Raw genomic sequence first — 12519 nt, 5'->3', positions numbered from 1 at the left:
GTAAAACGAGAATTTTACTGAGAAACTTCAGGCAACTCTCAAAGGTCCGTATGCGCTTCACGTTTCCTGTTCGTCTGTGCCAGCACCAGGATAATCAGTGTGGTTCCAATAAAATAGAGGGGAGGAAATCAGCTGCGGTGCTGGCTGTGAGCCCGTCACTTCGCAGTTTAGGCCTCTGACAGAATTCTCGTAGGAAATGGAACACTAGTGCAGGCTGGCAGGATGGTGTGTCAGCGAGGAGACTCAAGGGTCACTCTCAGGACTGGGAAGCTCATCTTCACTGAGATGTTGGCCCGAGGCTAGCACAACCTACACGGCATGTTTTTCCAGGAAAACATCCCAGTCCCGGGGTGCAGAGCGCTCTGGGGCACACGCAGCAGGGACCCTCTTTGCATCAAATCTGGGCAAACGGGCCTTGGTTCCAGGAAGAGGCACACAAGCTAGCTTTGACTTAGAATCTGGAAAATTCTGCTGCAGAGAGGAGGCCCTCCATGGCACTTGGCCACTTTATAAGACAAGGCTTCAAGGTATGAACTTGGCCCTTTGTGGGAGAAGAAGAGGGCAACATGGGAAATTCAGGAGGATCACGCAAGCAGCTGGCAGCCCCTCAGTGAAGTATGAGGGAAGCAGTGGGGGCGGGGGGGGACGGGCAGCCTCAAACGGTCCAGGGGTTGCTCAGAACACAGACCCGCTCTGGAGAACGCTGTGCCTACTGCCCAATGTCTTCCACTTAAATAAATAGATAGATAGATAGATAAATAAATAATGTCGCAATTTCATGACATCAATAACTAAAAAGCAGCTTACTGTTACATGTTTTAGTCTCGTGTCAAGGTTAAAAACTGCTGGTACTAAGTTATTGTGTTTTTGATTCTCTTGCACACTGGTTATTTATAAAAATCAGATCACGCTCCTGAGGAGTTGCCCGGAGATCGGGCCCTGCCTATTTACTTCTCAGGCCCTCTCTTAGACTCTCCCTGCCGGCTCCCCATTTAAAAAAAACACCATCTGTGATGGCACAATCCTAACGTCACAGATTTGTAAATGCTTTGTCTTGAGGCAAGTATGTTTGTTTCTTAAGATCTTATAAATCCTCCCTGAATGCTGGGCTGTCTGTACCTTACCTAGCCAAAAAGAAAGAAAAGGTAAAATAAAAAACAAAACAAAATTCGAGCAAAACAAAATCAAATTTAATGGTCTTAAATGCAAAAGTAAAAACAAACGAAAAACACAAAAAAGCAAAAGAAAATTAACAGAACAGAACAACCCAAAATGTCAAGGCAGTTATGAAGAGAACTTTGAAGGTTAATCTTTAAAACTACAAATCAAAGGGTTTTTTTTCTTTTTTTTTCTTTTTTCTTTTTTTTTTTTTGTTAATAGGTAACTGGCAGGAAGTAAGTACTTTTCTGCTGAGTGTTCATAGGAAAGCAAAGTTTCAAAACAAAATCCGACTAAAATAGAAAAAAGCCTAGCGCTCACGAGAAGGGATGCGAGAAATACAATGCTCAAATGTTTCTGTGTCATTAAAAAATAGAGCTATTTTACGCACTGGGGCCATGTTCAATGCTCTTGAAAACTGGAGAGATGATTGTGAACAACAGTATCTGATGTGTGGAGGCACCATGCATGCAATGTGTGGACAGGAATCGGGATGTCAGAGGAGCAACACGTCTTCAGGCGTGCCTGGAGCTGAGATCTGACTCTGGAATATACTGGAGTTTCCCTGAAACTCTTTGGTCCGTTCCCATTGGCGCCTGGGCTTAGGAAACCCACTCGTGTCCTCGGCAGAGCCTGGCCCGGCCTGGTGTGTGGCCCCCCTCCCCGCTTGCGGCCCACGGCAGACGGGCCCGCTGCCACTGCCGGGGCCAATCGGCTGAGTGAGCAGGAGGTGGCAATGGGACCTGCTTGGGAAAGCAATTTCCTGTCAACCAAAGCAGAAATCGCTTAAAATGTTGAAGCGGTTGAGAAACGCACACAAGGCATCTGTCTAACATCTTTAGTTTAAAAACTAAAACTAAAAGGTCATTTCTTTTTGTTTGTTTGTTTCTATCCAGTTTGTGGAGACATCGAATGAAACGCGTGTTAGACAGTCTCAGAAGTTAAAGCATGCTTCAGTTTCACCACCATCCCGAAGGACTGGTTAGTCAATGCAGTCTACTTAGATTTCTGTTTAATATATATTTTAAAGGAAATAACTTAAGAAACTTAAAATTGGTCTAACATTGTGGGATTTCAAACATTTGAACATGTCGGTTGCATCCCAGAGTATAAAAACCTTTTCACTTCTCATTTAGACTAAGACAAACACTTGTGAAAATTGGCGCAAAATGAGTTGTACACTAACAAAAAAGTTTCAACTTCTTCACTCTTAATTATCTATTCCGTACAAAAAAAAAGCATGAGCGAGTTATTTGTGGGACTTGTTGGTTTTGAAGGAAACCTGTAAGATTTTGTCCCCCAGGCGGTAGCCGTTCAGACTTGCTATGGCCATCGCGGCTTCTTCATAGTTTGTCATGGTCACAAAACCAAAGCCTTTGCACTTGTTGGTGTTGAAGTCGCGAATCACTTTCACATTGGTAACTGCACCAAAGGGGCCAAACATCTGCCAGAGGATTCCCTCATCGGCATCTTGACCAAGGTTGTAGATGAAGATGCACCAGCCCGAAGAAGCGTTGCCTGGGACATTGACACCAGAAAGCCCACTCATGTGATCTACACCCATAGGGGAGAACCTAGCAAACAGAGAGCACAGCATTCAGGTCAAGGTCAGTGCGGGCCAGCGAGCTGCACGCAGCCCACGTGAGGCGCTCGGGCTGACACACCCCACTCAGTCAAAATCAGGACTTTTCAACTGAGAGGAACTCAATATGGGGGCAGAGGGAGGGCATGGGCTCCCTGCTCTGTAGGGAGTCGACTCTGAGGAGAGACGTTTGCTGCCTGCAGGGGGTCAGGCCTCAGAGCTACGGCCTCTAGTGGCCTCTGACCAGCCGCTCCCTCCACCCCTCCCACCTTGGTGGGGTGGTCCTGTTTAGTCACACCCGTACTTCCCACATTTTAAGTGATGGAAGCTTCTCCACATCCTCCGAGGTGCTGTTACACCCCCAGCTCTCCCTGGAGGAAACCGTTCCTCATCCTGTGCCTGTGTCTGTATGTGTGTTTGCGGGGGTATGGTGGGGGTGGGGGTGGGGAGAGGGCTGAATTTTTTTCTTTCTCTGAATTTCATACCCCATTCCCACCCACATCAGCACCCTCACTCTCCGAGGGTTCACATCCGAGCGGTGCCTACATATAGCACACTCCCTGAAGGGCCACTGCCGGCAGGGCACAGCTCCGGACACCCTTCTGCTGCTGGCTCTTAACAGCCCAGAAGGGCCAGGGCTGTGAACTGTAAGTCCACCAAGCTTTACCAAAAATGTGGAGCTCCTTTCTAAAGCACCACTTTTAGTCACATCAGAAATAAGCCTTCTACAAGTCGTGGGCAATAAGGATTAAGGGAGATGACAAGATTGTTACTGAAGCCACGTGGCCCTTGAGATGTTTCACAAGCTCAAAAGTAACTGTTGGAGGATCAATTTAAGAATATTTGAGCACGATACAGCATCTCTGAAGCCACACAATGCAACTGGCGAAGTATTACGTGCTCCAAAATAAAATCAGGTTCGAGTTGTGGGTCTGATCCAGGGGTGAGTGGGGGTGCCTTCAAGTGTCACTAAACAGATTCACGCACTCAGCACACATGGGAGAAGAGTGGCCAGCCCTCGAGGTGCAGACCACTGACACAACGGTGATCGCTGATGCAGGTACAGAAGAATCAAGGCACACTGTGGGCCATGGTTTTGAATTTGCGAGAATAATTTTAAACAGCCCGTACCAAATGTCTGAATTGGTTAGATGACTCAGGAGGCTTGTTAGTGGTGAGACCACAGCATCACTGAAATGGGGGTGGGAAAAGGCACCCAAGTATCTGTATGAGCTGCTTCTCAGTGAGAAATGGAAAGACATTCTGACTTTTAGAAGGACCTCCTTTTCTCCAAGTTTTGTAGGACACGGCGGACCCGTTATCACAGTTAACTACATCTTGAGATAGATGTTATACTGAAAATAATCGGAGGTAATAGTTTACTGTCTTTTATTGACATGATTCTCATTCATTCTTGTGAGTTTTCTCCTGCTAGTTGGAGCTGATCTGTTTCATCTCAACTGTCATGAAACCCACCCCCATTCTTTCCTCTGATGGTACAAGAGGAGAACTGACTCCTCCTTGACTTGGGGACTTTTCCCAACGTGATAAGAACGGACTGCAAACCCTCTCCTCTTCTGGGTCTTCTTTCTTCTCCTTCTTATCTTAGTTGGCCTTCTGGTGGCGAACCTTCCCGCCCGCCCCTTCCTTCTGTCCATCTCTGGACGTCACGGTCCCTCTCCTGCCTGGCCCCTTCTGCACCTCCCATTTCTCCTTTCTCTTCTCCTCCAAGCTTCCTGGTTTTCCAGAGTTTCTGGGTAACTCACTGAACTTGGCTATCTATACATCCCACCCGATCACCAGTGAGGCCGACCGTGCTGACGTTCAAAACTGGATTTAGCTCACTTCTGTCCAAAGACGCTTCCCCTGCTTTGCCTTTAAACCAGAAGAGCCAACGAAGGAAGGCCAGCTTTGGAACCTGAGCTGAGTTGAGAACACTGGATTACTGGACTGTGAAAATAAGACCTTGAAAAACAGCATCTGTGGAAATGAGCGGGGTGTTACCCAACCTCACTGCTTAAAACAAAGACGGGAACCCTGAAAAGTCGCAGAGAGAAATCCTTAACATACCTGAGATTAGCCCTCATGCCACTTCTCAAAACTGGGAGAAGTGGGATCTCAGCTGTTCGTGAGGCAGTAACACACCTGATTTCAGAGTCCAAGTTACTGACTCTGCTTGTCTCTGTTCTGCTAGATCCTGGCGACTAGAATCATTTTATATGGAAAGACTAAGGAAGGTGGGAAAACAGTTCACCTCTAGGATGCGGCTTTTAAACAGAAGGCATATAATAATATTTCGACACCAAATGACTCCACAAGGTAGATGTATGAGAAAGGTTTGCCTTAGGACTGCTGATCAAATGTCTAAAACCTGTTTAAAACTCTGGAAGAACGGCTCTTGCCTAAGCACCCCTAAAGCTGCATCTTTTCTCTCCCAAATACGGGATGATCTTTTAAACTCATAGGTCTACTCACATATCACTAGAAACTGTGGGCTGCAGCGCTATGCACTCACTCTCCTGGGAGCTGGTTGGAGCTGCACTACCTTTTTCATTCTAGTTAAAGACAACACTTGGATGGAAATAAACAGCTTCCATACAGATACCTTTCTGATGCAGGTGGGGGACATGGAGACATGAAATGGCCGTGAGCGCGACTTTCTGATGTGATCAGCCCAGAGGTTTCCACTGCACATAGTCACCCAACCAGCAGGGCTCCGCGCAGCCAGAAGGGGCCCGAGTGGCCGTGGTGGGAAGAGCGCGTCCTCCTGACCCACCTGAATCTCTGCGCCTGGTGATGAACGGGGCCTCCGAACCGCCTAGCTGGCGAGTGGTACAGCTGGGAGAGCAGCGCCACGTTTTTGTTCTGGTTGGGATTGGCTGCAAACTTCACTGTAATGGGCTCGGAGGAACCTGGGGGTTTATGACCATTGAAACTGGTAATTGCCTCTTCTGCTTCCGACCGTTTGTCAAACCGGATAAACGCAACCCCTCTGGACAAACCTTTTTAACAAACCAACAAAAATGGAGTTAGGGGAAAAACTGCAAGGATTTTTAAAACTGAAAAGCAAAAGTCAAGTCAGTCAGGCTACTGTGGTTCAAAACTGATGCTTGGTTAATGAGATAAACAAAAATTAAACCTAAATATGGAAACATGAACAAATTAAAAAAAACAAACAATAACTAATAAAAGATTAAGGTTTCAGACTTTCTTCTGAGTTGAAGCAACGACTCCACAGCCTCAGTGCCAAAAGATACTTTGGTGAAAGGAGTCTCAAATAAGACACCCCAGACCTCTTTCTTAAAAGAAGCCACATTAGAAGAGATTATGTCCTCCATCACCATTGCGATGCCAGGTGCCCACCGCAGTGTGGGTGCACGGTGTGCTGAGGGGTAGGTGGGTGACAAGGAATTGTCCCTGGGCTCCGGGAGCTCCCTCCCATGGCCTTCCCGGCCATCTGGCCACATACCCCAGCTGGGCCTTTGCAGCATGTCGCCTCCTGGGCCGGCCTGACCGAATCCCTGTTTGCTCGGTGCCTGGCTCAGCCTCCTGCATCCCTCAAGGGCGTAGAATCCTAGTAACCAAGCTGAACCCTGATGACTCTTTCCTGCCACCAACACCTCACTCACCTCTTGGATATTCCACTGTAAGGTCCCTGGACCTCCTGTGGGCCGCAAATTGCCCTCAGAATCAAGTGAGGCCACGCATTCTTTTCCCAGAAAACTGCCGACAATGGTGCTGACTCACCCACCCACAGACTCCCCAGCAGCTGAAGAGTCCCCGTCTTGCGCCCGTTCACCGCCGCCTCAAGCTGCCTTGGGAGAACACCTTCTCTTGCCACGTGGACTGAGCCACCAAAGGCAAGTCCTGGGCCTGCTGTAACCCCACCCTCAACAGAGCAAGGACATGGCCCGGGGCCAGGCTACCCGAGTCCCAGGCCCAACTGCTGAAGGCAGGGTCAGCGTTGTCTGGCACAAGTGTGGGACCTGAACAAACCAGATGGGAGGGGCTCAGTCACCCTCTAGCCCCTTGAAGAACTCGAGGAATGGAGTGGGGCTGAGGTGAGGGAACGTGGAGCCGCGGAAGAGAACTGGCTCCTTCTCCTGGGGAGAAGAAACAGGGGTCGAGAGTGAAGGTCGAAGTGTACTGGTGACGGCCAGGGCCAGCCTGGGGGTGACGGGCCTGGGCTGGAGGCACCGTGTGCCCTGGTAGGGGAGGCTGAGGCAGACAGCCGTAAGACACAATTTCTCCTCTAGACAAAGGCCTTTAGCATGTGGTGAGTGACGACCATCAGAGCAGAAGAGCCCAGGGCCTCGGGCCACCGGCTAAGTGAGCGTGAGGAACGTCCCCCAGTCAGCTCCCACATCCCGGCACCTTTCCTCGCCATCTCCCGCAGGGTCCCACCCATCGTCCCCACGATGGGCAACAAGGTGTGGGCATCCCCAGCTGGCCCCAAGGCCGCGGAGGGGCCTGGGAGATTCGGGCACACCAGGCTGGTGCGGAGATGACAAGTGTCACTGCAAGGCGCGGTCGTCCCCTTGGGGCCTAGAATCCCAAGCTCTGTCCTGACTTGGATGCAACACCGTGGGCCCCCTGTGAACAAGCAGACAGTAGTCAGGGGCCCTCGGGCAGGGGCTCTTTCTTTACAACAGGAGCGTCCTGTGGATGCCCTCCGCCAAGTCCTAAAGCACACACCCCAACTCTCCAACTGGGAAACTCTCCCTTCTTGGGCGCCCTCAGCACAGCGGCTCCTCATGGCCTCAGGGCTGCCCCTGCATTGGTTCCATCACTATTTAAGTATAAATTTAAAATTGACACAGCCAGAGATGCTCACTGAATTAGTGAGATCAGACCCAGCAATTCACACGTGTGCCAGGAAAATTCTAGAGCCTGAGCCCACTTTAAAATTTCGGTTCAGAAGGAACACCTGAAAACATGTACTTGGCATACACTGTTTTTATTTACTCTTAAACGGCACGAACGACAGCTTAGACAGATGGGAACCCGAACGAAATCTAACTGCAGGCAAATCCCACTGGAAGCTGTGGTTGGCTGGCTGCTACAGAAAGCTGTCTGCAGGATACGGTTCCACTCTATTTATAAAGACCTTGCAATCAAGCAGACAGAGTGTGTACGCGCAAGTGTGGTTTCCCTGTTTGGTTTTGCAAAATGACTATCAAATGAAAACTGCCCGAGTAAAATGAAGAAAACCTGAGAAAGAGAGAGAATGTTACTTAAACTGAGGGAATATAAACTCACTCAATGATTGGATGAATGTACACTTTTTGAAGATGACTGGATTTTTTTTTCCTATAGCGTTTTTAGGATTAAGAGCAGAGACCAATAAATGGTACGATCTCCAGATGAGTCAACTATGAAGTTCACAATTAAAATGTATAAAGAAGCAAAGACATTCTCTGAAAAAGTTCTGTCAGCTCAGGAGATTAAGGTTTTTTAAGAGAGCTTCTGTTTCTTTAAAAAGCACGTCATACGAAGGAGACTTGACACACAAACTTGCTTGCCCCGCTATTCTCTGCCCCAGCCGCCGGGGCTCCATGGGGTCCCAGCAGAGGAGCCCTGCATGGTGGCCTCCTCCGGAGCAGAGGGAAGGAAGGGGAGCCCACAGTCCCGGGGGCTCACCTTTCTACTCTCCAATTCGACACGCAGCCTAGGGGAGGGCTGTGGAGAGGGAGGAGCCCCGGGGGCTCCCTCGCGGCTTCCATCCCCCCGCCCTCTCGCAAAGCTCCTGAACACAGACAGAGGTGTGGGGTAGGGACCCTGTCCTCTCGCCTAAGTGGCAGAAGCTGGTGGGGAGGCCTGAGGGCACAACCCTGAGGTGCCCCCAAACTCTAGGAGACACCAACTTTGCAGAGGGAAAGGAGGCAAAGTCCCAGCAAAGGGGTGAGGGAACTGTCTGCAGGAGAGACCTCCCTCAGGATGATGCAGACAAAAGCTACGTGGCAGGGGGTGCGTTCTCGAGGTGGGTGGACTCCAACTTGAGAGCTGGGCCCTGCTCAGCGGTGCTGGGCTGGACAGAGACGAGCAGAGGCACAGCAGTCCGTACAGGATCAGGAAAAGCAGGACCACAGAGGCAGAATACGGGCCAGCACCGTCATCCCTGCCAGGTCTCCAGGTGGCCCACTCAGGCACTTCTGTGCAGGTGGGGCTGGGGATAAATACATGTGCTGACCAGCCGACGGGATCACTCTTTCAACTGGCATTTGAAGATAAGTAAGGGGAACTTTAGGGACCACGGGAAGCTCTTCTGGCACAGAACAGGGGTTTACACCAAGTACACGGCATCTTTACCTCATGCCCATCCCCCGGCCTAGAGCCGAGGGGCAGAAAGAAGGAGGCCGGGTGGGTGGAGTCTATGTCCCTCCAGCAGAGCCTGCGGTCCAGAAGCCCCTTCTCCTCCTCAGGCCCCTGGGAGACTCGAGCTGTCCACTCGTCTCCAGGCCGGGCCCCAGCCCAGGACTGCAGCCTGGGCAGCAGGTAGGGCCAGCCCATGCCAAAATGAGCTTCCACAGCTGGGACAGGACAAGGGAGTGCAGGTGACAAGACTGTGGGCCCCAGAGCACACAGCTTAGGGGGGATGTGGGAAAACACGCATGCACCTCCACCCCCATCTGTCATGGGCCAGGATACCCTGCCCACCTGCTCTCTGTGTGGCCCTGCAGCCTCCCGGGGGAGGTCACCTCAGAGCCACGACTGCTCTGGCCCGACCACCCAGTGTGTGTCTGACTACCTCAGCCAAGGGGGTGGTGAACACGCTCTGTGCTGGAAGAACATAAAAACCAACCGCAGACAATTCCACTGGCTTCGCTGAGCTCCCTGAGCAGTAAACTTTTTTGCTAGTTGGTCAGTAAATTCCCACTCCTGCTGAGAACAGAGATGAAGGGACCTAAAGCAGGGCGGCCTGAGTTCGCTGCTCCCCAGACGGAGCCACACACAGGGCTGGGCGGGGCCGGCCCGACCCCAGTGGGGCAGGTGGCCGCAGTGAGGGGCTGCTTCCGGGGTACGCAGGGCTCAGCTTGGCGGTGCCTTACTGCTTTATGCAAAGCCCATCGCCCAAGCTGCTCGTGTCCTGAACTGAGACGACCCGAGAGTGGCTGGCAAAGTGGCCAGGACTGCCTGAGAGAGGAAGTCACTGCCTTTGAGCTCTGAGCTTTGAATGTGCTACCCAAGGTGGGAGCGGCATCCAAGTCATGAAGACTGAAGAAGAGCTCCTCAGAAACAGTCACCCTTGGAGCTCTGGGGTAATGAAAGGTGGGGACTCTGGACCTCAGCTAAAGACTGTCTCACGCAGCACACCACTGCCTGCAGGAAGAACGGCAACATTCGTAGTCCAGGCTAGGACGTGTGGGTGCCTGTAGAAAGTGCCAGAATCTCTTGGTGTTTTCACCATAACAGGCTTTTATGTCAGGGCTGCTTTTATGCCACTTAACCTCCCCAGCCTCATTAAACAAAAGCCAACGTCTTCTCATTTTGATTCTGTCCTCATTGGTGGAATAACTAATGACAGCGATCTGTCTTCCCTAGGAGACCCAGGCCCTGCCTGGAGGAAAACCTCGCCGTATCCTGGGCCACCCGCCGTACCTGTGGTCTGATCCACGAGGACCCGGGAGTTGATGATCCGCCCGAACCGAGAGAACATGTCCTCCACATCCTTCTGGGTCATGTTCCTCGGAAGTCCGCTGATGTACAAGTTGGCATCTTTGATGACCTCTGAGCTCGGGCGAGCGTACGACACCTTGAAAACAAAACCACTCACTGGCATTAGGGCAGATGTGTGGTCAAAGCATCGAGGGAGGGTGTTAAATTTTCAGGTGAGAAAAAGCCAACCCTATGGAAGGCGGTCACCTGCAGCAGCCCGTGCTGGCAGCTCCCCATGGGCCAGGCAAGGGCCCTCACACACCCTGATGACAAGACATTATCCTTGTTTCACAGTCGAGAGTCTGAGGGTCCATGGCTGTTCGGGGGCAGGGCAGGGAGCCAACCCCGGCTGCCTGTGCTCCTACCGTGGCCTCAGGCCTCTCTGGACAATGAGCAGGGCTGGAAAGGGGACCTGGTCCTGCCTGTGAGGAGCCCAGGGGACAGCGGGCTGGGTGCTCTGGGACTGTGACACCCACCTGACAACAGGCAAGCTCGCCATGGGAGCCCAGTGGGGCCCGAGTGCTGGGGGGTACACACATATTAAATGACCCCATGCTTTTTAGGCTTATGTTCTGCAAAGCTGAAGAAAGGCTAAAAGGAGCTTGTACAGTGGTTTACATAAAAGGGTGCGTGCGTGTGGGGCTGGTAGCAAGGAGAGGGTCTCTGGCGCTCTCCCACGTTGGGGCGACAGCTGGGTGGACCCTGCCAGCCAAGGGGGCAGCACAAGGGCAAGACGACAGGTGTGTTCTCACCACAACACTCAGGCCTGCCAGGAAGGGCAAGGGTGTAACTCTACATGCTAAGACCACACACTCACATACACACACCCACCCCTTCATTCATGTGCTCGTTGACTCGCAAACATTTGAGGTGCACCTGGGACATTCCAGAAAAGGAGAAGACAGACGCCACCTTTGCCTGCAAAGCAGAATGCAGTCTAGCGGGAGAGACGGCAGATGGAAGGAGAAACAGCGTGGCGTGGTCAGAGCCCAGCTCCACCCGAAGAGGAGCTGGGCTCATGGAGGTGAGTGTCAGAGGAGAGCGGAATAGAAGTGATGCTGATCGGAAGGATGCCCCAGGGCACCGGGTCCCGTCAGGGGCTGGTGGCCTCCACAGAGCAGTACTGTACAAGCTGACATTCCCTGAAAGCTTCCCTGCACTGCAGCCAGGCCTAAGGCACTCTGGGAACACTTTGGGGCCACCCGATGGTTTGTTCACGACCTGGGGCAGAGGCAGCACTGTCCCCAAGAGGCCACCTTGGCCCCTGGGGCCTCCCCAGGGCCTCCCAGGTGGGCGTGGTCACGCTCCTTGACTACCAGGAAGGACGTTTGCCCCACTTCTGGGCCTCCACTTTTCGGATCTACGTCAACCAGCCCCACAGAACACCCCACTCAGACTCCTGCCAGAGGGGGTCACTCCAACCGTCTGCTGTCCAATTTTATCAAATGCCCCAACAAGGGGCGTCCGATTTCAGGCAGGACAGCTGAAGGAGGGAGGCAGGCCTGCCGGGACCCAGGCTAGTCTGTGCTTTCCCAGGATCAGGCTGGGCCAGTAGGGAGCTGCCTCCCACGACCATCCTGTCTCGTCCCTTGCAGATCTGTCCAGAACAGGCTGCATTTGGGGTCTGCCCTTGGCTTTTGGTGAAGGTCACCGTGGGAAAGAACATTCCCAGATTAGCACCGTGGGAGTGGTGTAGAGGTTGGCACTGACTGTAGTTACAACTGTCCCCTGATAAAGCCCCAGAGAGGCAATACTTTCAAAGCCAACTGCGCTTCAATTCTTTTCAGCACAGGTGTCTCCAAGGACGTTGATGGCCACTGCAGCTTTCCTTTGCTCTTCAGCCACTGTCAAGCTCAGAGTCAAATCAGAATCCAAGAAGACTGCACTAGAGAACCCTCTCGTGGCAGGTGTGTGATGACGCAGCAGGTGTGCCTGGCCCCGCTCTGAGACACTAGGCCCAGAACCCTCTTTTCTAAGTTCCTGGCACCACCTGCTCCTCTGCCTCAATCTGGTCTACTGCCCTATTCTTTTTTTTTTTTTTTTTTTCAGTATGTGGGCCTCTCACTGCTGTGGCCTCTCCCATTGCGGAGCACAGGCTCCGGACGCGCAGGCTCAGCCGCCAT

At 52.0% G+C, this 12519-nt stretch overlaps 1 protein-coding gene and 1 long non-coding RNA gene across 2 annotated transcripts in view; both read right to left on the bottom strand.

Annotated features, from left to right (window-relative positions):
* Positions 1–1168: 1168 nt before the first annotated feature.
* The window catches only part of ELAVL1 (ELAV like RNA binding protein 1), a 34992-nt gene continuing 23641 nt past the window's right edge, over positions 1169–12519 (bottom strand). The window contains exons 4-6 of the mRNA XM_067733923.1: positions 10340–10493; positions 5517–5742; positions 1169–2732 (exon numbers count right to left, since the gene is read on the bottom strand). Of these exons, the coding sequence (XP_067590024.1) occupies positions 2408–2732; positions 5517–5742; positions 10340–10493 (705 nt within the window). The 3' untranslated portion in view covers positions 1169–2407. The remainder of the gene's footprint in view (positions 2733–5516; positions 5743–10339; positions 10494–12519) is intronic.
* LOC137222536 (uncharacterized) lies at positions 7679–10333 on the bottom strand. The gene is made up of 2 exons (XR_010942486.1): positions 9050–10333; positions 7679–8954 (listed from the first exon to the last, which is right to left on the bottom strand). It is a non-coding gene; the product is annotated as an uncharacterized lncRNA (long non-coding RNA).

Source organism: Pseudorca crassidens, chromosome 3, assembly GCF_039906515.1.
Source record: "Pseudorca crassidens isolate mPseCra1 chromosome 3, mPseCra1.hap1, whole genome shotgun sequence".
NCBI lineage: Eukaryota > Metazoa > Chordata > Mammalia > Artiodactyla > Delphinidae > Pseudorca > Pseudorca crassidens.
Note: the sequence above shows the minus strand (reverse complement) of the source record. Positions and strands in the feature narration are given on the sequence as shown.